We start from the raw sequence: 24,067 nt of genomic DNA on the forward strand, positions 1-24,067 counted from the left end.
GAATGCACATCACAGAGGCTTCACTTTTGCTGTTTCTTCACACTGCAGTCCTGCAGTCACAAAACCGCTCTTGCAAGATGAAGTCAAGGTTCTACATGAGACACGGCAGGCGCTTTACGAACTCTCCTGCCTACCCCGGCGTTGTTGCCCTGTTCAGTCGTGTCCACAGCACTGGCTGCACATGAATAGTGCTGTCTCTGTGCTAGCAGTGCTCGGGTTTCTTAGCCTCTCTTTCGTTCTTTTCTCTGTGCAGATTTCTTTCTCTGTTGCCTAATTTGTTTAGGCAACTCCTAGTTATTATCTACGGTGATGCTCAGGCATCATCACCAGAAATGTTGTCCTGTTCTAGCCCTCAGGTACAGGTGGATAACTTTCAACACTGACCCCCTACATGCCACGTTTATCCTAGTCTACAGAGAAGGCGCATCCTCCCAGAATGCGGGGCCTGCTGGGAAAGTAACACAGCGACTGTGCTGCTTGCACTTGCTGTGCTAGCTCAGGCGGTTCTCACACTGCCCGACACATAGTGTGCCCTTGGCAAATATTTGATTGACTTTCTGTCTCAGTGACTTAACAAGGTGAGGTGTAAACCTCTTAGGTTGAGGTACAAAGCCTTTTAAATCTGGTCCCTGCTATCTTACCAGTTTCATTTCTGGCCATGTCTCACTCACCCTTACAGACCTCCTCTAGTCTCAACTAAAGTTAGTTATGTCCCTGGAGTGTCTTGATTGACTTTGTGTACTGCTTCGCCTTTCTGGATGGTTCTTCCCCCGCCCCCTTTGCTTTTCCAATTAGCAAGCTCCTAACCTGAAAGGCTGTAGTCACACTGGAATTCCTGTGCAGAATCTACCTAACCTTCCTCTGTGCACAAGTAGCACTCTCTTCAGATCCACTCTCTTCAGATTCTCTGATTTCAGATGTAAACTTTTTTTTTCTTATCCCATTAGACTTGAGCTCCTTGGGGGCAAGGAACCATGTCTCTTTCATCATTTTCCATTAGCTTCTCAAGTGTGTATAGAATAAAGTCCAGGGCTTTTGATGTGTGCCGTGAGTGGCCCTTCACAGTCTGTCTTCAAACTGTCTTCATTCTGGTCTCATCTCCTGTCACCATCTGTGCACCCTCAACTGGCAGCCATTTGCTGCAGCTTGTGATCTTCTCAGCGTGTCCCAGTTTGGGCTGACCACACATATTCTATTTACATGCAGCTTTCTTTTGTGAAATGTCATCTGTTGGCAGGGGCTCTGTTTTCTTCAGGATAACATGTTCTTTTTATCAGATTTTTAAATGTATATAATATTTGAAGCACATACAAAAAATAGTAATATATCAACCCCTGATGTATATATCCAGTGTTAAGGGGACCAAGGGCCTCACTTAATTCCATATTTCTATTCCTGGATCCTATTTTATTCCCTCTTTCCTCAGAAAACAGTGACTCATCTAAATGTAGAGTGTATTATTCCATATATATTTTATATTATTACTTCGTGTATTACATCTACAAAATCCATCTAATTGTTCTACACTATGAAAAACATAACTAATCACTTTGTCCATGTTCCATAAGAATCTCTGTTTTTCATTAGCATTGTGCTTGAGACTTATCCACATTAATATACCTAGCTTTAGATCACTTCAAATTGCTATATGGTTGTTTCATGGTATGAGTATCCTAAAGGTTATTTACTCGTTGTATCCTGGATCAGTGTTGGGTTGTGTTCACTTTCGTCATTGTTAACCCACATTATAAAGCCCATTCTTGTGTTTAAAACTAGACTTTTAAAACAAAGTAATCTGAACATTGAGCACACTTTTTATATCCAGATTTATCTTTTTACATACAAACATCATGTCTTTATGACTTACTCTAACTGGCATAAGCTAGAGCTAAGTACTTTGATGAGCATTAAGCAAAAGTAACTTTTCTCACTCAGCAATTTGCAAGTCATGTCTCATATAAATTTAAGTCATTTTGCCTTAAAAATGTTAAATGAAATCCAAAATTAGAACTTAAAAAAAGCACACAAAACTTTGAAAGCACTAGCTATAAGATCTGAGTAAAAAGCCTATTAACTTGTATGAGGATAACAACTTCAGAGTATGAATTCTGTTTCTCATTCGTGATACAAACTTGGAAGTGAGCTGGGGATATAGCTCACTGGTACAGCGCCTGCCTGGCAAGTGCGAAGTCCTGAGTTCAATTCCCAATACCAAAAAAAGAAAAAGAAAGGAAAAACCTAGAATGACCTCAAATTATCTGTTCTTACATAGACTTTTAAAAATATAGCCAGAATCAGTGTCCACGGCTTTTTGGGGTGTGCTGTTTCAACATCTGATGTCTTTAGTAAATCAAATTTTCCATCATGCTCAACTGAGTACCTTATGTTAGAATTGAAGCTTACTTCTTTGTTTGGTCTCCTACTAACACAAAAACAGATTGTTAGTATTTACTTATAAAATAAATAAGTAAACAGCCGAGCTTTTCTTTTTCCAAAGGACTGTTTCAAGTATTTTTGCTAACATTTCCAAGATACATATGATAATTTCTCAAATTGATGATGAAAGTTACCATAGATTGTTTTTATGTGCTCTGAGGGTGCACTAATATGAGAGAGAGACAAGTAGAGACCGAATATCCTAGATGTAGTGAGCCTGTAAGGCAGCTCTGGAGTTGCTATTTGTTTATAAACATAACAAAATGCATTGCTCTGTCTTGTCTTCTTATTAACCCCAGGAAGCTCTCGTCTTTAAAGGCAGTTTTGTTGGTCATTCAGTTTGTGCCTCTTGAATCTTGCCATGTCCTGTGCTAGACCTGACCTCAAACTTTTCTTCAGCCTCAAAAAACTTGCAAACTTTATGACAGAAAATGTATTATACCCAATTAGAATCATCTAATGTCTGTCTTTATGCATTTTCACATGAACATGGAATCCCAATATATTATCTTCTCATTTGCATCTCTTGCAAAATAATGTGTATATTTTAAAATATATACCCTAGGATGTAATCAGTTACTCTTCTCCATGGAAGCTTTATTTCAATGAATTTATCCTACAGCAAGTGAGTGTCAGTTCTGCTAAAAGTTATGTTGATTGTGGTGCTATTTATAATATAAAAAGCTGGAAACAGTTGCAATTATTTTTTGTTTTTGTCTTTTGGAGACAGTGTCCTACTATGTAGTTCAGACCGGCCTTAAACTCACTATATAAACCTGGATGGCCTTCGACTCATGGTGATGCTCTTGTCTCAGCCTCCCAGATGCTGGAATTACAGGTGTGCACCACTGCCCCTGAACTGGCCCTCAATAAGTGTGGGCTGGACTGGGGATTTAGCTTAGCAGCATAAGCACCAAGTGCCTATGCAGCAAGCGAACAATCCCTGGTACAAAAAAAGAAAGTGTGGGCTAAACAAAGGAATTTATTGTTACATGGAAAAATACATAAAAAAAAAAAGTGTGGGCTAAACAAAGGAATTTATTGTTACATGGAAAAGTACATAGTATAGTATAGTGTATACTTTGTGCAGTTTAAAAGTGCATATAACATATAGTATGCATTTTCGTACATACCTTGATGCATGTAACATTTCAAGAATCACACAATAAACTGATAATGTTCATTACCATGGGAATAGTATTGAATGGAAAGCATGATGTTTATTTTTAGATGTAAGTGGAAAAATAAAACAAAGTAAGACCTTAAATGAAGACCCAGACAAATAAAATGATTGAAAAGAAAAGCCTGTGCCTTCCTAGCTTATTTCCTCCATCTTTGCATCGCACTCCCACTCCAGGCTTCGTTGTCCTCCTTTTGCCTCTGTGCTTTGCTTTTTAAACTGCCCTCTGTTCTCTTGCGTAAATAAATCTTTCTTTTCAAAACTAAGAACTAACCCCAGGCAGGCATGGTGGCGCATGGCTGTAATCCTAGCACTCTGAAGCTAAGACAGGATAACCGTGAGTTAAAGGCTAGCCAGGGCTACACAGGGAGCTCAAGGCTGGTCTGAACTGCGTGGTGAGATCCTGTCTCAAAAAAAATAAAATAAAATAAAAACAGGACTAACCTCTTCATGAAACTTTACTGGACTTTCATTTCACAGAAATCTGTCTTTTAAATATGTACTTAGTGTGTATTCAGTTTCATATGACCTATTAACCAATAATTTTATATAATCATTTTTATGATGTGTTTTTATTAGTACATGTTTGTAGTACATAATAAGTATGTTCCTTGTGGGAAGTTAGCATATGTACACAGCAAATTTCTTTCCTCTCATCTCTTTTCTCCTCCCTCCACCTCTTGGTCCTCTTCCCATATGCAAAAGATCTATCTCACTATTTCTTATTATCTTTTATTTTCCTCTCTCATTTATTTCACTCCACATTATGAACTGAAGGTGCATCCATTTTTCTACAAATGAGTCATTTATCCTTCCCTTATATTAGAGTACTACTCCATTCTGTATTTGCACATTTTCTTCACCCATTCATCTGTTGATGGACATATAGACCACTTCCAAGATTTAGCTATTGTGAATTATGAAGCTATAAACATGGATATACACATATCACTGTTAATCTGATATTTTTAACTCTTTCAGAAAGATACCTAAGAGAGGAAGCTGGGCCCAATGGAATTACTTGTTTTAATTTTTTTGAAGAATACCATACTAATTTCCATAACAGTTAAACTAGTTCACCTTTCCACCAACAGTGCAGGTATCCCTACTACCTTCCAGCATTTGTTGTTATCTGATTTGTTTTTTGTTTTGTTTTTGTAGTCACTATGTAATTTCTTGATGATAACCATTCTTTTTGGAGTAAGATGGAATGTCAGTGTGTTTTGGTTTCCTTTTAATTCTTTATATATTGTAGATATAGTCCTCTATCTGAAGCATATCAGGCAAGTCTTTTTTTCTCTTCAATAGGTTGTCTCTTCACACTGTTGGTTGTTTCCTTTACTGTGCAGAAGATTTTAAATTTCACATGGTCATATTTACAGATTCTTGGTGGTTTTTTGTGCCATTGGAATTGTATTCTAAAAGTTCTTGACTATACCTATGACTTAAAGAGTTTTATCTATTTTATCTTTCAACAGATTAAGTACTTCTGTTTTAGTTTTTTCAACCATTTTGATTTTAGTTTAGTACATAGTGAATGATAGATTCAGTCTTCTGCGTCTAAAATAGCCAGGTACCACTTGCTAAAGAGGCTGTAGTTCCTCCAGTGTAAATTTTTCATCCTTTTGTCAAAGATCAAGTAGCTGACTGCGCCTGGAGTTGTTTCTGTGTCCTCTGTTCTGTCCCACTGAACCGCATGTCTGATTCTTTGCTAATACCATGCTGCTATGCTGTTGTTTGTGACTATAACTTGAAGTTCAGGATTGTGATGCCTCCTGCCTTGCACTTTTCGCTGTGGGTTGTTTCTACTACTCTATATCTCTTCTGATTCCATATGAATTTTAGGGTTGTTTTCTCCAGTTCTCTAGGAATGCTGTTGGTATTTTGATTGAGATTGTGTTCAATCTATATATCTGTTTTGGAAGTATGGCTGTTTTTATAGTATTGTTTCTGCCTACTCAGAAACAGGAGATATCCTTCCATTTTCTGATGTCTTCTTTGATCTCCTTTTTCCGAGTACTCTAGTCTTCCCTGTAGAAATCTTTCACTTACTTGCTTATGTTAACTTCTGAATATTTCATTTTAACTCTAACCCTAACTGTAACCCACGAGTTATGAGCCAGGGAGAGCCCAGTTGTTTTATTCTTTTCTCTGCAGTAAGGTCCATCTCTCCAGGTTCTCAGTAGCTTTGTTTTCCTGTCAGTCCTGCCCTGACTCCCAGTGAACCACTGCTCTTTTTATCTTCACCAGGTGGTTATTTTTTATCCTCTCTATAGAGTCCAGATCTTAGAGAGGCTGGATTTTGCAACCCACCATTTTCTCCTCTCTCTCCCTTTGTTTTTATTTCCACTGTATTTGAGTAGAGATTTAAAGAATATTCATTGTATTTGACTTACACAACTCCTAGCATTACCAGTAAGTGTTTTAAAGAATTTTTTTCTTTGATGATGTTAGTTAAAACAATCTGGGGTTGGGAAAATGCTTTGTGGTAGACTTATTGCATAGTATGTGGGAAACCCTAGGTTTGGTCCCCAGTACTACAAATAACAAACAAACAAACAAACAAACATCCTTAATCTAGAAAGACTGAGGAAATGAGGTGTGAAAGGCTTACATAACATGCATGAGGCCAAGGGCTCAATACGGGGGAGGTGCAGAGGAGGGGGTGTGTATGTCTGTATGTGGGTGCGCTCATGCATATGTGCACCTCCGTGTCTGTTTGTATAAGTACATATATATAATATCATTTTTTAAGAAATAAAGATATAAAACGATAACATAGAAGCACACTCTGTGAGCAATATTCTGTCTAATCCAACACACATTTAAGAGATGAAAAAATTAAGATAAATAAACTCAAGCAGTTCCTAATAGGTTACACTGTGAGGGATAAAGCTAGTTTATATCTAGTGTTTTCTCAAATACTGTCCACTGTTTTCTTTGATACAATAACCTTTTGAAAATATATCCTGTGTTTGAAACATATTAATCTTGTGTTAACATAGGCATGCAAAATAATTTACAAGTAGATTTTAGAATAGTTAACATGCTGTGAAACTTTAGAATTCTATATTAGACCAAGAAAAGATAACAGGTCTCAATATAATTGGGGTTTTCTCTTCTCTTTTTTCAGTTTGTTTTCTTTGCTATCTAAAAAACACAACAAAGTTCTGGAACAAGCCACACAGTCCTTGAGAGGTTCACTGAGTTCCAATGATGTTCCTCTACCAGATTATGTAAGTAGTTCTCTCATTGATAAAATTTTTCCTTTCATTGTTAAATTAATAAATAGCAATACGTCTCAAAATCTTTGCTTTCAAAAACTTCTATGAAATAAAGGAATGAAATTTCAAGTGAAAAAATTTTTAGTGATTGCTGTCAAATGGATGAAGAAAAAAAACCCTAAAGTAGTAGTTATTTTTAATAATTAGTAATCCTAATATCTAAATTAAGAAACCCATTCAGCCTGATGACACAAAATGAAAGGAGGGATTTTTAAGGGAATATACAGATATTTCTCACTGAACTCAGGGAAAAAGGAGCGAATACACCTGGATTTCATATAGAACTATAACCTAAAATTGACAGACCGTGAGGTTCAGAAGTTACTGAGACCCATTTTGTTTCTTATATTTTATTTTTTTCTTTTCCAATCAGATTTTTTAGTACATTATATATATATATATGTATATATGTGTGTGTGTGTATAATCACATTCATCATAGAGAATTTGTACCTGTACATGATATATTTCTTTTTTCCCCAGTCCCCTACCATCCCTTCAACCCCTCCTCCCTCCCCATTTGCAATAGCTTTGTTTCCATTTTTTCGTTCCTTTTTCTTTCTTTTTTTTTTTAACTTTTCCCTTCTTTCCCTTCCTCCCACCCTGGTTCCCGCCCCATTTGAACATTTTCTTCCTGTTCCATAATACCTCCTATACATCTTGTCCTTATTTACACTTTCAGTTTCTTGTACCAGAGACTCAATGTGATGCTTACACATGTGTCCAATTGATTTCACTTAAGAGTACAGTCTCAAGGGGCACCCATTTACCCAGAATGTCTCGAGGTTATCCTTCTTTGTGGCAGAGTAGTACTTCATTGTATAAAAAAGTCTCATCTCCTTTCTGCATTCACCAGTTGATAGGCTTTTCCCAGATTTGACTGTTGCAAACTGTGCCACTATAAACATGGGTGTGCATATATTGCTGGGGTATGATTTTTTTAAATCCATTTTGTTTCTGATCTTTATTCCATTTTGCTTGTCCTTTATTCTTCCGCTGTGCTCTACCAGCCAGGTTTCTTCCTTTGCTCACTTGGGTGTAAGACGGCAACCTCAACTCTTACCTTTCTTCCTACCCGCCCAAAACGTGTCCTGGTGGCATGAGAGCCTTTAGCTAGCCCATCAGTCTTAAAGTCCCAGGTGTCGTTCATGGGAAAGACAATCCAGCTGGCTGTCATCTTCCTAGTATGTTACTATAAACCTATCAGGCATAGTTGGAAGAGGAGCACTGTAACATGTTGCCTTTGTTCACCCACTTTAACGACAATTCCTTACTCCTGCCTGATCTGGGGAGATGCTCATGGAGCATAGAAGCAGCACTCAGGGGAGTTTATATGAAAGTAGGAAGGAGAGTACATTATAAGTCCCTTTAGGGCAGGGCCTCTATCTGTGACATTTGTTAGATTTTGGAACATGGCTTAAGTGAAGGCACTAAAAATAATCCTGCCACAGAAGAAGTTCGTGAAATTCTAGTTGAAGCCTCACTGTGTCACCCAACAGTTTAGTAAATTGGTATTTGGAGAATTTATTAGAGAATCTTTAAATTTGGTATTTGAAATGGCAGTGCATATCAGACAGTTGAAGAGTTGTTTTGCTTGTGTCCTGTGGTTTGTTTCATTTCTAAGTGGTGGAGCTGATACGAGACTGATATGATACCCAGACCGGTATCAGTCACCAGCAAACAAAGATAGCTGTGTAGCCACAACCTGACTGCTGCTATTTTTCTTGTCTTTTATTTATCTTGTATGTGTTTGTCTCTAGTATGCCATACAGGATTTGTCATCCTATTAAGGTATTAAGTTTGTATTTCCAGAAAAGAATTTTTAAGACTTTCTTGCTAAGTAGAATAGTCCAAAATTTTTAAAAATTAGTTTAACTGCTCACTTAATTCTATACTTATTTTGACTTGTGATAAGAAAAAAAAATCCCTTTCTGATACCTCTTTGGAGATTGTCAGTGAAACAAGGTAGCAATGGGGAATTATATTAAAGAACATGAATTTGTTTCGTATGTGTTTAGTCACTTTTATATAATTGTTACTTAATTCGTATAATAGTTTCATCATTTATTCCACAACAAGCATTGAATTTTTATAGTAAACTGAAGTTTCCCGAGGCACATTTTTCTTTAATCAGAAGCCCATAAAATTGATATTTCTTAGGGGAAATAAGTCATATTTAATGATATTTTCCAATCATGATTATGCAGTATAGAACAGTTTAAATTTGTTGCTTTTTTTGTTTTGTTTGAGACACAGTCTTGCTGTGTAGTTCAGCCTGGTCTGGACTCACTATGTAGCCCAGGCTGGCATTGAACTGGGGCAGTCCTCCTGCCTCAGCCTCCTGAGTGCTGGGATTACAGGTGTACACCACCATGCCCAGTTTGACAGTTTGAATTTATCACAGGCATTTGAGAGTCACTATTTAATTATTTTCTTCTTTAATGAAATTCTCACAAAACAAAAATTAAATTTGTTGAAGTATCTGCTCCCTAGAAATACTAGAAAAATTCTCTTTAAAATCTATTGTTAATAGTCTTTATTTTAACTTTTGTTTGTATGGAAATCACAATATTTTCCAAACGAGGTTTGTGAACTTGAGTTTTGCTGCCTTTCTTTGCCATTAATTGGAGAAGATGCCTGCCACAGATTCAGTAGTAGTGATGGTAACGGTGACTCATTCCCTCTGCCTTGGACCTGAAAGGCGATGAAGGAAATCAGCAGTAACCTTAAAAATAAGGATGACAACATACTCTTCCTTCATGATAACTCAGTGTTTTCTTGGTCAAAATACCATGTATATATGATTTGCACATTTGAAATCACTCTTATTGTCCTCTTTTCATGTAGTAATTATCAAGAAAAGTTGAATATTTTCCTCCTTTTTAAATTTTATTTTTGGTTGAGTCCTTGCCAGCAGCCACATAAAATTCTGTGTCATGAACTAGTACTTTAGACTACTTGTTCATAAAAGATAGAAAAGGAATGAAAAAGAATCTTGATGTAGCCGTGGATTCCCAGATGCACACTTGCTGTACCAAGATTGGATAAACTCCATGAGCAAAGTGTTTGAATAAGTGCTTAGAAATGATGTTTTTCTTTTCACTGTAGTACACAGAGTACTTTTTAGTCTACCTAGAGGTTTCTGAGTTTATTAAGAAAATGTTTATACTCATACTATATAATTGACAAGTCAGTTGAGTAAAGATGTAGAAAGAAAATTGCAAGTTACAAAAACATTAGTATTACTACTTTACTACAACCATGCTTGTCTGAACCTCTCAGGAGAAACTCTTCAATGAAGTCTTAGGTAATGAGGAAACTGCCCTGGCTGCTTAGGGGGAAATAAAACAAAAATTATCCTCCAATTTTCTGTGGGGAGGAAGGCTCATGACAGAGAAAGTTGCCAGAGGGACAGGAGAGGTCTTTGTTGACTTGCCCATGTTTAGCTGACTGTATATCAAGGTTTTATAAAATTCAATTCAGTGACCCAAAGCACAGAATTTTTAAAGGAGAATCTCTCAACAGTTTCTTTTTTTAAAATAATAATGTACTTTTTAGACAACCTTGATCAAATGTTACAGAGTATGGTATATGAAAACAAAAGCAATAAATGGTTGTCACTGCTTTTTAAACTATCACCATAGTTTTTAATAATAATATTGTCACAGTGTTTTGTGGCTTATTTCCCTTATTTCTGTCTCACCTGAACAACTATGTGCAAAAGAAGAGTTTTAACTTTTATTCTAGGTGGAATCATAGAAATGAAATTAGGTTGCTTTTTGTTCAAAGAGCTTTTGCATCTTTCTGTAGGGCTGACTTGTCATCTGAAGTCCAGAAATTAAATGCAGACAAAAAGACCCTAGCCAGACAGACTGCGGAGCCAGAATTAGAAAAAATTAGGAGTGTAAACAGTACCTAATGTGCTCACTTGAGCAGCGCATATACCAAACAGTAGCTAAAGGTTTATGCTTGACTTGCTGAGCAAGTATGATGCTACCCTCCAGTGGAGCTACATATTCCAGTGCTTGTCAGTGTCTCATTTTTACTTTTTCCTCTCACAACTATACTTCATTGTCGTCTAGATGCTACACAGTGATTGATAAGAAATTTCTCTGACAGCTAATAAAATGTTTATATATTGTTGAGTTTTAAATTTTTCTTGTTTTAATTTCTATTATGGTAAATATCAATGCTCGTAATCCACATAAAAATAATTTTTAAGAACACCAGTGATTTTTAATAGTATAAAGCTGTCTTGAGACTGAAGTATTTAAGAACCAGTGGAATATGTAATTTCCCAGATACATGCTCACAACTCCCCAATTAAATATACAGGTATACTGTCTCATTTTCTGTAATTATTTCTGAGCCAGTAGGATTGAATGCTACTTAAAAGCATAGTGATTGTCATATCCTAAGCTAAAAATAAAAAAATAGACTCCATATTAACCAAATAGTTGATGAAAAAGGACAACTCAGTGCATTTTTACACTGAGGGTTGTCCTGAGTTGAGAGAGGCTTAAACTTCAGTCATATGTATATAATATACAATTAGAATTGTTTGACTGTTCTTCAGCTAGATTAGTTTCTTCCACAGAGAGAGCATGGGAAATTTCTATGCTACATTACTAAGTTTCCTCATTAATTGTTTTATGATGTGAATATGAAAATTGATTCTTTTAGTGAGTGAAGTATCACTTGCCTGCAATCCCAGCACTCCAGACAATGAGGCAGGAGCATCACAAATTTGAGGCCAGCCTGGATAACATAGCAGATTTAAAGCTGACCTGGATCACATAGTTAGGACCTTGTCTCGAAAAACAAAACAAAACCAAAAAATCTATTTTTTCATATTCAAAAATAGTTGTAGCATTTTTTTTTTCTTTTTAGCTCAGTACAAATAGAAAAGATTGTTCAAATGCTTCTTTCATTTTTTACTTTTTGGTCTTTTTCCTTTTTATCGGTACCAAGGATCAAACTCACGACTGCCTGCTTACAAGGCAGGCACTTATGCCGCTGAGCTAAATCCCCAGCCCCCTCTTTTTGGTCTTTTTGGTCTTTTTGAAACAGGTTTTCACTATGCAGTTCAGGCTAGGCTTGAGTTCACTTTGTAACCCAGGCTGGTCCCAAACTCAAAAAGATCCTCCTTGCCTCAGCCTGGGGTTACAGGCGTGCACCACTACGTCCAGCTCAACTGCTTCTTGATCTGATTTGATAATTTTACTGTAGCTTTTTAACAAATAAAACCCATATATTTGAGACTTACTTTTATCAAGTTGTGATTACTTATTCTCAATGTGGAACCCTAAGACACTGCTAATTATAGACTCACTTGTCTCGTTTTTTGAATCGACAGATTTTGTTAATAACCTCTTACATCTTGTTGATGACTTTTGTATCTGCTTTTAGACATTTAAACTTCTTCAGAAATATATTAAGGGATATTTTGACTGGAATCCATGTATGTCATTCTATGTTTAAAAATTTCTTGTTAGTACTCACTGTTTAACTCAAGACTGATACGAAGAATTTAATATTCACATGACATGGAAACAATTATCTTGGGTACATTGACATATCCAAACAATTTAAAATTATGACTTTTGTCACTTTTGAAACCATTAGTTGTGGTTACTGGCTCTACATGTATATTTATTCCAATGATGGTGACATTAGAACATTATATAGCTAAACTTCTATTTTAGAGTTACTTTAGGTTGGTAAAAAATGAAAAAAGGGATAGTGCCTACATGTAGGGAATCACATAGTAATAAAAAGACTACCTAGAAAAACATAAGTAAAATATAACTCAACATATGTCTAATTTTATAAAAGATCTATAACCAAACTTGCGGGATGTCACAAGAGAAAAAAGTTTTGGGAAACAGGGGAAGTATTATGACAGTTTTCATTAAAAAGAGTTGAAATTTGAGCTAAGCAGTAGTTTTAAAATTTTTTATTTTATTAGTACATGTTTGCATTACATGACTTTTACATTCATCTTAGGTAGTAGGTACATGTACATAACACATCTTAATTCTTTTTTATTTCCATTCTCCCACAACAAACCCATCTAATTCAAGAAAGCATTTATAGACTAAAAGTCAAAAGATTTAAAGCAATATTTTATGCTCCAGGGCCCCAGTGACAAGCAGGGGTAGCAGTGTTACTCTCAGATAACATAAACTTCATGCTAAAACTGATCAGAAGTGACAATGAAAGTCATTACATACTAGTTAAGAGAATAATCCAACAGGAAAAAGTAATACTTATATATATACATACACTAAATATTGGAGACTGTATCTTCATAAAACAAGTGTTACTTGACATAAAAGGTCAAATAAACACTGACACAATCATAGGTAACCTCAGTACCCCACTTTTGCAAAGAAATAGAACAGCTAAACAAAAGTTAAGTATCAGAGATGAATCACACCCTTGAATAGACATATGTACAGTGTTCTACCCTACCACAACAGAGTATACACCATCTTCTTACCAGCCCTGAACTTCCTCCAAAGTAGGCCACATGCTTGTCTACAAAGCTTGCTTAAATAAATATAAAAGAAGCAAAATTACTACATATTTACTATCAGACCATGGGCAGTGAAATTAAAAATCAATCACAGAAGAACTGCAAAAAATTTAGAAACACTTGGAAACTTAATAATATATTCCTGAACATCAGTTAATCACTAAATAAATCAAGGAAGAAATAAAAACAATTTCTAGAACCAAATTAACAATGCCAGTACAGAACCCATGAGCCACAATGAAAGCAGTCCAAAGAGGCAGTGCTCACATTAGAAAGACATTGTAAGCTCAAATAAATAATCTAGTAAGGAACCTTAGGGCACTCACAAACCAACAAAAATCCAAGCATATACAATGTCTAAGGAGTGAAATCATAAAGATCAAAGTGAAAATTAATAAAATTGAGACTAAGAAAAACAATACAAAGAATCAGTAGATTGAAGAGCTGTTTCTTTAAGAGGATAAAATAGTTAATTCCTTAGCCACATCCATCAAAAGGAAGAGAGAAAAGACTCACATAAGTGTAGTCACAAATGAAAAAGGCAAAATGAAAATGAATACTGTTGAGCTCCAGAAGTTAGTACCTACAATGAAAAATTGTATTCTAACATATTAAAAAACCTTGAAGAGGACATATTCCTAGATTCATGAATTACCAAAACTAAACCTAAGAAGACGTAAAATTTTTTGAATAGTGCAATAACAAGCAATAAAATTGAAATGGGTCATATTTCTGAAAGTGAAGGTTAAGATGAGAAAACATTCCAGCAGTTAACTTCTTGAAGAAGGACACTGAACTGGAAAAAAAAAAAAAAAAAAAAAAAGGTAAATCATTACCATTGGAGACTTCACACCCAGCACAGATTCTGTTATATCACAGTTGCTCCAGAATTGCTTCCCACTCCCTCATACCAACTGCACAGTTAAGTCAGAATGGACCATCAACCTAAAAATTAATACAATAAAATGTTAAGAAGAAAAATATGAGTAAAGTTTTATGTCTTCGGTTAAAGACTTCTTAACACCAAAATCACAAGTGACCAAAGAAAATATAGATAAATTGGACTTTATAAAACTTGAAAATCGACCTGCTGTGGTGGCACGTGCTGATAATCACAGCACTTTGGGAGACTGAGGCAGAAAGTTTACAATTTCAAGCCCAACCTAGGCAACTTAGTGATGTAGCGAGGCTGTATCTTAAAAGAAAAAAAAAAAAGGAAAAGCCCTATGTTCAACCCCTTGGACTGCAAAGCAACAACAAAAAGTTGCAGTTCAGTAGTAAAAACATAAACCAATATTTAAATGAGAAAATACTGTAGTTTATAACATTCTGTAGCTTGTGATATATGTATGTGGCTTTGGGCAGGTTTGCTTCTCTGGGCCACGGTTACCTCACCTGTAAAATGAGAGCAACAGTAGAACCAACCACTCAGGATAGTTGTGAGGATTAAATGAGCAAGTTGAAATACTATCCTTGACACAGCAAGTGCTTAGCAATGCAAGCTTTTACAGTTATGCTGTACTTCTTCAGTATTAGAAGGACATTCTGGGACTGCAGATGTTAGTTTAGAGAATGGCTCTATCCCTGTTCCCCATGACAGGCCTCCTACAGGAAGATTAGTGGTATGATACCACATTAGAGGGGTAGGAATAACAGAAGCCACCGTTCACTGACCAGTTAAACAGCCAGATCAGAGGGACTTCTAGTCTGTCAAGCAGTTATGTGGCACCCAAGATGTGCCCCTAATTCTCAGGTGCTCACTCACTTTGCAATAACCAGGACTCAGTGTATCTGGAAGCCTCAGAAATAAGCCAAACCCAAGTTACCACCAAGAACAAAGAAAGAGGTCATGTGGCGGGTTTCCAGTCATTCAGCTGCCTTTCCTGAATGCCAGCTATTTGCAAAGTATGCTTCTAGACTTTGAGTGAAGCAAAAACCGACCATCCATTTCTTCTCCCTGGTTACATAGGAGACACCAACATTTTTCACTCCCTGGTATCTAGAGGAGAACTATAAAACTTTTGTAGTCAGTAAAGAGTAGGAGGAAGTAGTTTCACCAGTGTGCTGTCTTCCAAACTTCACATCACTTCATCACCTGCTAACTGAATGCAGGAGACCCAATGGGAGATTTAAGGCCCAACACAATGGGCTTGTCTGAATTTCTGCATCACTTTATGGAAGGACAGCCAATATTTCTTGTTGGACTATGTCAAAGTAAGCAATAAAGCTTTTATTGCATTTTTAAATGAAAAAGGATCTGATTGGGGTTTTTTTTTCCCCTCAAAGAAAATGTTAAAAATAACCAATAAACACACTAAAAATTACTGGATATCATTAGTTGATAGGGGAATGCAAATCAAAACTACAAAGAGATGATAGCTTGACTAGCATCAAAAAGGCAGTTAATATCAAATGTTGACAATGTAGGGAAATTAAAATCATCAGATGCTGCTCATGGGAATGTAAAATAGATTCAACCACATTGGAAAACAATTTATAGTTCTTCAAGTAGTTAAATATAGAATTACTGTATGATCCAACAGTTACATTTTTGGATTTAGATACAAATGAATGGAAAACCTATGTCCAACACAAAATCCAAATATTTATAGAGCTGTTGTTTGTAGTAGCCCAAAAATAAAAATAACCCAAATGTGCATCAGCTAACGAGTGGATTAATAAAATATAGTATTACCAATCATCTTTCTAATTGCTGAGACACAATACCCAACACAGCTTAAAGGAGGAGCGATTTGTTACTGGCATCTACAAACTCCTAGGATATCCACAGCACCTTTAGCTTCATTTTCATACCTTCATACACTGCCCTCTCCTTAACTTGCTTTTCAGGCCTTCCTCTGAAATCTGGGTATAAGCCTTCTTGATCCCATAGCTCTTGCATTTGCCATGACTGTAAAACCAGCATCACGTGGTTGACAGCAAGGTCTGCTGCCCATCGAAGCAGTGGCCAGGCTCCTTTGGACCATGGCTTCAGCAGACTCTGTGCCAGGATGACTTAGCATGGTAAAATTAATCCCAGGGAGGTAATGCTCCTTGTCTTGAGCAGGCATCTCAGGGACTCCTCTCCAGTGAAAGGTTTACACTTTTGCATCCTTAAGCCTGAGATGGTTGTGTTCTTGTTGATTCCTGAAATGCATTTTTCTTCTTGTTCCTCTGCAAAGTACTTAGTGTCTTTTTAATGACAAACACTCTTCCTTTGGCCCCCACTTTACACATATTCCTTCTGGGTCCAAAGTTTAAATTTTTCTGTTTTTCCTTCTGCCCTTGATTCTTACTATAAATGATCTGGCTAACATGAGCCTGTAGTACCCATGCTACAGATTGAATATTGAGCCGTCTTGAAATTTCCTCCACCACATTAATTAGTTTATTGCCCTTATTTTCTTTCTCTTGCAGAGTGTCAGGCTATGAGCAAAACATAGACAGATTTTTCTAACAGAGAATAATATACATGACCTCTGGTCTGAATTTTGGTGGCATCTTCTTTTCTATCTGAAACTTCCTGAGACTAGTTTTCACCATCTGCATTCCTATCAACATTTTGATCTTCTGTTATCTGACCAATATCATCCATCAGGGTCTTTACAGCATTTTATCACTACTCAAGGCCACATCTTCAAAACTTTCCAAAGTCCTTCTGCAAACTTGTCTAAAAGGCTCTAAACCACATGGTCAGGTGTAGTCTCCTGAGTGCTGCGTTTACAGGCGTGCACTACCATGCCGGGCCCATCTCTTTTCATAGCATTGAGTACCAGTTGTGCGCTGTCTCTCTCTCTCTCTCTCTCTCTCTCTCTCTCTGTCTGGGTGTGTGTCTTTCTCTCAATTAGTACATGTTTGCAGTACATAATGATTACATTTATTGTTGAGAGTTGATTAGATGTACTTAGCACCTTAATTCTTTTTTCATCACCTTTCCCTCCCCTCTCTCCTCCCTCCCTCCATCTCTTGTTCTCCATTCCCGAGAGAAAGATCTCCCTATATCCTATCACCTGTCTTTATTTTGCTGTTTTTATTTTGAATTTCTCATATAAGAAAAAGAATGTGATATTTATGCTTGTGTCTTTGATTTATTTCATTTACTATTATGGTCTCACTGTGTCCTCACTTTCCTACAGACGCTTCAAGTTCATCCTTTTTATGGCAGAGTCATGCTCCGTTTTGATAAATACCATATTTTCTTTATCCATTCATCTGTTGGTTGGTATAGGTTGTTTCCAACATTTAGCTATAAATTGTGCTGTATATATCACTGTACATGCATATCACATGCTTGTATCACTGTAATATATCTTTAACTCTTTGAGAAAGATAGCTTTGAGAAGGGGAATAAATATTCTTGAATATTTTCTCTACAACTGATTTAGCCCTCGTTTGTCTTCTGCCCAGGCCTTTTTCATGGACATACCTTATTTCTCCTTCTATTTTGAAGGATTGCTTTGATGGGAAAGTTAAATCTACTTGGAAGTTATTTGCTGTTAGGATTTGAAATACTTTAGTCCAAGCTCTCCTTGCCTTCAAGATTTGTGTGAGAAGTCTGCTGTGATTCTAATTGGTTTACCTTTAAATGTGATTTTTTGTTTTTCTTTGACTACCTTTAAAATTGTGGGGCTTTGCTGGTTATATGTGAATTTAATGAGGATGTATGCCTTGGTGAACTTTTAAGTATCACTTACTTGTATTTTAAACTGTTTTCTTATATTTCGTAGGGAAATTTTCTTCTATAATTTCTGTAAGCATGTTAGTAAATCCATCTGTGCTGTCTTGTAGTTTTTTCTCTAACCTCTTTTAGCCTTAGATTGGCCTTGTTAACATCTAGTAGCTGCTGGATAGTCTTCTCGTGTTGTCTTACTTGCTTTTTGGCTTCCTTGAGATCTTTATCACAATTTACTAATTTGTCTTTAATATCAGACAATCTGTGTTCACATTGGTAATTTCTGCCATTTATGAATTTTATACTATTTTTTATTTCAGGTATTTCTATCTGACATCTTTTGAGGATTCCATATCCTTGTTGAATCTGTCATTTAGATTTTGAATGTTTTGGTTAGCTTGTGAAGTTTTTTGCCTGTTTCTCTGAAATTTACCGTGGTCATATTGACTGTAATTGTTTTGAACTTTTGGTTCATTTCCTCTTTGAAGTCATCTATTTTCTTTATCCCATCTAAGAATTTTTCACAGATTTACACTATCTGGTAGTTGTTTACCCTTTGTGACCCCCTGCTATGCTTTGGGAGAATTGGGAAGGTCTGGGGATCTTCCTTCCCCATTCTTCTACTTGTTATCTGTGTTTATTTGTTATATATATTTATTGTATATAACCCTCTTTTTTCTCCTCCTCTCTTTTCTTGGGGGGACGGGTGACTCTGTCCTTATACTTTGGTGAAAAAAATGTCTTCTATTTATAACAGCATGCACAGATTATCAATTTTACAACACTTTTATATGATAGTCCTTGCAGTTACACTTCATCTTTTGTCTATGCTCTGTGCACACTGAAAGAGTTCATTATTTGTGGTGGTTTTGTGATGAGGTGGGAAGAATGGGAGGTGGGTGAATGAGGAGTATTAGGCACTTAAGGGGCAGTTTTGAAGTAGGAGATGAGAAGAAAAGGTTGATGCAAGGTCTGATTATACTGGAGTTAGTATTGAGGATTTGTGGGGGCAAGGGTAAATATGGGAGAAAATGGGGTTCAATTTGTGATTGAGAAAAGCTATGTGGTTGTCAGAACATGCTGAAAAGAGAGGATAGTAAGCTAGCAAAGATACAGAAGAGCCAAAGCTTAGGATGAGGAGGATTGAGGAATACTAGAGAAGACGGAAGTGACTGGGGGACTGTGATACTAAGTATGGGAAATCTGAAAACTGGGGAGGAGGAACGTGTTAACACTGTCACAGGGCTTGGAGAGGGAGACTTGAGAGGGAGCGGAGACAAGGGAGAGAACCTGGATTAATTAAGTCAGAGCCAATGAAAGAATACACAATGTGCAGCCTTAAAAAAAGGAAACCTTAAAAGAACATAGCATAGCCCCACATTACTAAATACATTAAGAAATATGCAAAAACTTAAACCTATAAGAAGTCCAATGGGAACACGATTAAATATTCCAATAAAACATTGCATATGTGATTCCCAGGTAGTTTTTGTTTTTGTTTTTAGTTTTTGGTTTGGTTTTTGCTAGTTTGAGTGCTCACACCTCAGGAACTCTTCTGATGCCTCCACTGTAATACTAAAGTTAACTCAGACTCAGGATTTTTTTCTGCTAGGATGCAGACCTTCTTGCAGAATCTGATCTAGTACAAGTTTTTGGATTAGGACCTCTTGCTGTCCCTCTGCCTGGGTATGACAGTAGCTTTGGAGGATAGATTCACTGGCACAAAACTGTCCACCAAATCAGGATTATTCCTGTGTAATCAAATCAGCTATATCAGTAACAGGTTAATCTGTTACAGTGGTATCTATTAGGGCTCAGTGAGAAATTACATACCATGCAACCCTGTTTTGGGTCTCGCTTTCTCGTAAAGAAGAAATGCACAGTTATCATACAAGCATCCTAACAACCCAAATCTTGACCCATAATTAAATGTGCAGTAAATTAATGCAATGGTTCTGTCTTCTCTAATGGTGAAAACCAGCATTCACCAGTAGTGTTACAGAGTCAGTGGACTAAAGCTTAGGCAATGGGGAGGGGGTAAAGCCAGAGGTAGGAAGAGAAGAGAAAAAAGAAAACAAGTTGGTTTTTTGTCTTTTTTTTTTTTCTTTTTCCTTTTTATTGGTACCAGGGATCGAAATCACAACTGCCTGCTTGCAAGGCAGGAGCTTATGCCGCTGAGCTAAGTCCCCAGCCCCTGTTGTTTGTTTTTTAAGTCCTCTGCTTTGTGGTGTGGAAAGGAAGAAATAGGAAGGTGGCAAGGAATCCTGATGATACATTTAGAAGGAAATACAATAGCAGGGAAGACTGGGTACAAAATCAGTAGTTGGAAATGGAAATGGGAAAATGTTCTATGATTCATATAAATCTTTAAGAAAATGTTAAAGGGAGTCAAATGAAATGGGTGAGGAAAGAAAAAATTTGAGAATAATTAAGACATAGGAGAAAGAAGTCAGGAGAAGAGATACGGATAAAAAGCAGGAGGGATGTAAAGAGACAAGGAAGAATTCCCTTACTCTCCATAAAGTATATTTGGAAGAAAAAGGCAAGAAGAGAAACACAAGTACACTACCACACTCATGAAAGAACAAAGGTAAAATAATGGAATAAAATATAGAGGGAAATATACAGAAGAAAGAAAACCGCAAAGAATTTTTTAAAACTTTAAAAATTAAGAAATAAAAAATGAAATATTAATACAATCAAAGTATAATAAAACAAAGTTTTCTATTGTTTTGGCTGTGTGGCTTTTTTCTTCAACCTGGGTTTAAGAAGTGGAGGTAGAGCCAGGATGTTTCTGTCCATGCTGCAAGTCTAAGGCGCCAGGCTGCCCCCAGAACACTGCTGGGTGTAGACATCTGCTTTCAGTGAGAACAGGGCACCAATGGGAGCTTCCAGTATTGTGTAACTCCGGGTGAACCTTCCTGGTCTCTGACCTCAAGAGCCTGGTCTGCTTCACCAACCCCTTCTAAAGATGACTAGTTGGTTATTTTGTAGAATATTCGTCAGTTTGAATTTATCTGGTGTTTTCTTAAAATCAAATTAATGTTACGTTTTCTTGGGTAGGATGCTACAGAGGTGATGTGCCTTCTTTGTGCATCCTATCAGAGAATGTACAATATTGATTTGTATTACAGGTACTGCCTTCCTTGATTATTTTGTTTGGGTGTTGTCGCCAGGATTTTCACTGTAAACTTGAAATTTTCCCTTTGGGATTTATGTATAATTTATACTTTAGATAATTATAATATATACATATGTACCATACAAAGGATTGAACTAAGGGACTCTGCACTGAGCCACACCCCCAGCTGTTTTAAAACAAAAAAGTTTTTTGAGACGGGTCTCTCTAAGTTGCTCAGGCCAGCCTCCCAATGCTGGGAATATAGGCATCACCACCAAGTCTAGCTTGATTATTGTATATTTTTAGGGAAACGCTCAGAGTTTGCCAGTGTTTTGTTTCTGCTTAAACACTTAACTGCAAATTTTAGAAATTTTTGATGGATCTTGCCTATGATTTATATCATTGACTTACTAGTGATTTTTTTCTCATTTCTTCTACATTTCTCAATAGAATTTTGTTATGAGTTGTTCCAGTTCTGTACTATATTTATTTATGCTGTTACTATTTTAATTATTTATTTATGTATATATGTATCAGTATGGACTAAGGGCTACTGTTTTATTCTTTGTGTTATGGTCCAATACTGTTAATTATTTTGTTGCGGAGCTTGTTCCAGCTTTTGCCTTTAGGGTCTCTTTTATGTTGCATCCTCTGCCCTCTAAGTATGTTTCTTTGTTCTAAGACCTCAGGATATTATGGCTCATCTTCTGTTTTCCTACCTCTACTTTGATGTCAACCAGTTCTTCAAAGAGGATCTTGAAATTTGAAACAATGTCTTTGTAATTACTTGTATAATGAAGAAACTATGTTTGAAAGAAAAGCTAAATCTCCTTTGGAGGGGAAGGCAAGGGTCACTGCTGGGAGTTGAATCCAGGACCTTCAGCATGTTAGAGTCAAATCTTGTGAATAACATTAATGAACATCCTTCCAACAATTTCTTTGAGCTCAGACAGATTCCAAGCCCCACATAGGTTAAATCCATAAACTTTCTTCTTTGGCTGAACTGAATTTTTCCCAGTTTCACTGAGGTATGGAAGATAAATAAATCTTCTATACTATATTTAAAGTGTACAACATGATGCTTTGATGTATGTAATTATAAAATATTTACTGCAGTCAAATTAACACATCCATCACTTTACAAAGTTATGTATTGTGTGGTGAGACCACTTACATTCTCTTGAAGTATATATTATTTTTTATTAAAAAAAAGCAAAACAAAAAAGGGTAGAAATGATACAGAATTTCAAAAAAATAAATTAAGAAATCACTAATTGATATATTACATAATGTTATCTTAGAAGTGGTAGTTCAAGTTACAAAATCAAAGCATAAAAAACAAACAGACAATGACAGCACAAACTATTCTGCTTGATGAACTAACAAGAATTTAGTAGTATCTTACACACTTAAACATACTTACAGTCATATGTGTATACCTACAAATTGTTCTTTCCTTTTGAGCACTTTCTTTCCATTATTACAATATCTGTTGTACATTGTGAATCTTACTACTCTTTCAGCTTTTTATTATTACTATTTTTTACACTAGAGAGACAATACAATATTTACAAATGTGAGTCTGATTTATTTCACTTATGAGGATAGTCTCAAGTTGCGTCCATTTATCTATCAAAGCCTCAAGAGCATCCTTTTTATAGCTGAGTAATATTCCATTGTATAAAAATACATCTTTTTCATCCATTCTGTGGTTGATGGGCATTTGGGTTGTTACCAAGACTTAGCTATTACAATTGTGCTGCTATAAACATGGATGCACATACTGATATATGACATGACCTTTTCAATTTTGGGGGGAAAATACCCAGGAGGGCAATAGCTCGGTTGAATGGAACTTCCAATCCTAGTTCTTTGAGGAATCTCCATACTGATTTCCACAGTCTACACTCCCACCTACAGTGGAGAAGTGTTCCTTTTTCCCCACTGCCCTGCCAACATTTGTTATCAGTTGATTTCTTGATGGTAGCCTTTCTTTCTGGTGAAATCTCAATGCTGTTTTAATTTGCATTTCTTGAATGACCAGTGATGGTGAGAATTTCTTTATGCATTTATTTGCCATTTCTATATCTTCATCTGCAAAATGCATATTCATCTCAAATGCCCATTTTTGGAGGGGGTCTTTGAATTTGGGGGCCTTGATGGCTTTCAATTCTTTGTTTATGTTCTGGATGTAAGTCCTTTGTCTGAGGGACTGCTGGCTGAAATTCTCTCCCATTCTGTGGGTTTTCTTTTCATTTTGTGGGTATTTTCCTTTGAAGTGCAAAAACTTTTTAATAAGATGAGATCCCAGTTCTTGATTCTTTGAAGTACTTCCTATGTAGTTTGTGTGTTGTTCATGAAATCTTTGCCTACCCCTATGTCTCCAAGATTTCTGCCTACCTTGTCTTCCAGTAGATTTCTGTTTTAAAATTTAGATCTTTGACCCATTTTGACTTTAGTTTAGTACATGGTGATAGACATGAGTCTAGTTTCAGTCTTCGGCATGTAGAAAGCCAATTTTTTCAGCACCATTTATTAAAGATGCTATCTTTCTTCCAGTGAACATGTGTTGTCAAATATAAGGTGGCTGAGTGTCTTTGTAGTTATGTTTGCATCTTCTAATCTTTTCCATTGATCCTCATATCTATTTCTTTGCTAGAAATGCTGATTTTATCACTGTAGCTTTGTAGTATAATTTCAAGTCAGGAATTTAGATGCTTCCTTCCTTGCCTTTGTTGCCCAGAATTGCCTTTGCTATTCTAGATTTCTTGTGTTTCCAAATGAATTTTAGGAATGATTTCTCTAGATCTGTGAGATATGTCGATGGTATTTTGATT

At 36.3% G+C, this 24,067-nt stretch overlaps 1 protein-coding gene across 4 annotated transcripts in view; it reads left to right on the forward strand.

Moving 5' to 3' along the window:
• Positions 1–24,067, forward strand: part of Dym (dymeclin) — a 415,428-nt gene that overhangs the window by 279,618 nt on the left and 111,743 nt on the right. For all 4 annotated transcript variants that reach the window (XM_063231704.1, XM_023566826.2, XM_003474053.5 and 1 more), the window contains one exon: positions 6,750–6,852. In XM_063231704.1, coding sequence (XP_063087774.1) covers positions 6,750–6,852 — 103 coding nt within the window. The remainder of the gene's footprint in view (positions 1–6,749; positions 6,853–24,067) is intronic.

Source organism: Cavia porcellus, unplaced genomic scaffold, assembly GCF_034190915.1.
Source record: "Cavia porcellus strain 051 isolate PalLab524CR breed Dunkin Hartley unplaced genomic scaffold, mCavPor4.1 scaffold_20, whole genome shotgun sequence".
Classification (NCBI taxonomy): Eukaryota; Metazoa; Chordata; class Mammalia; order Rodentia; family Caviidae; genus Cavia; species Cavia porcellus.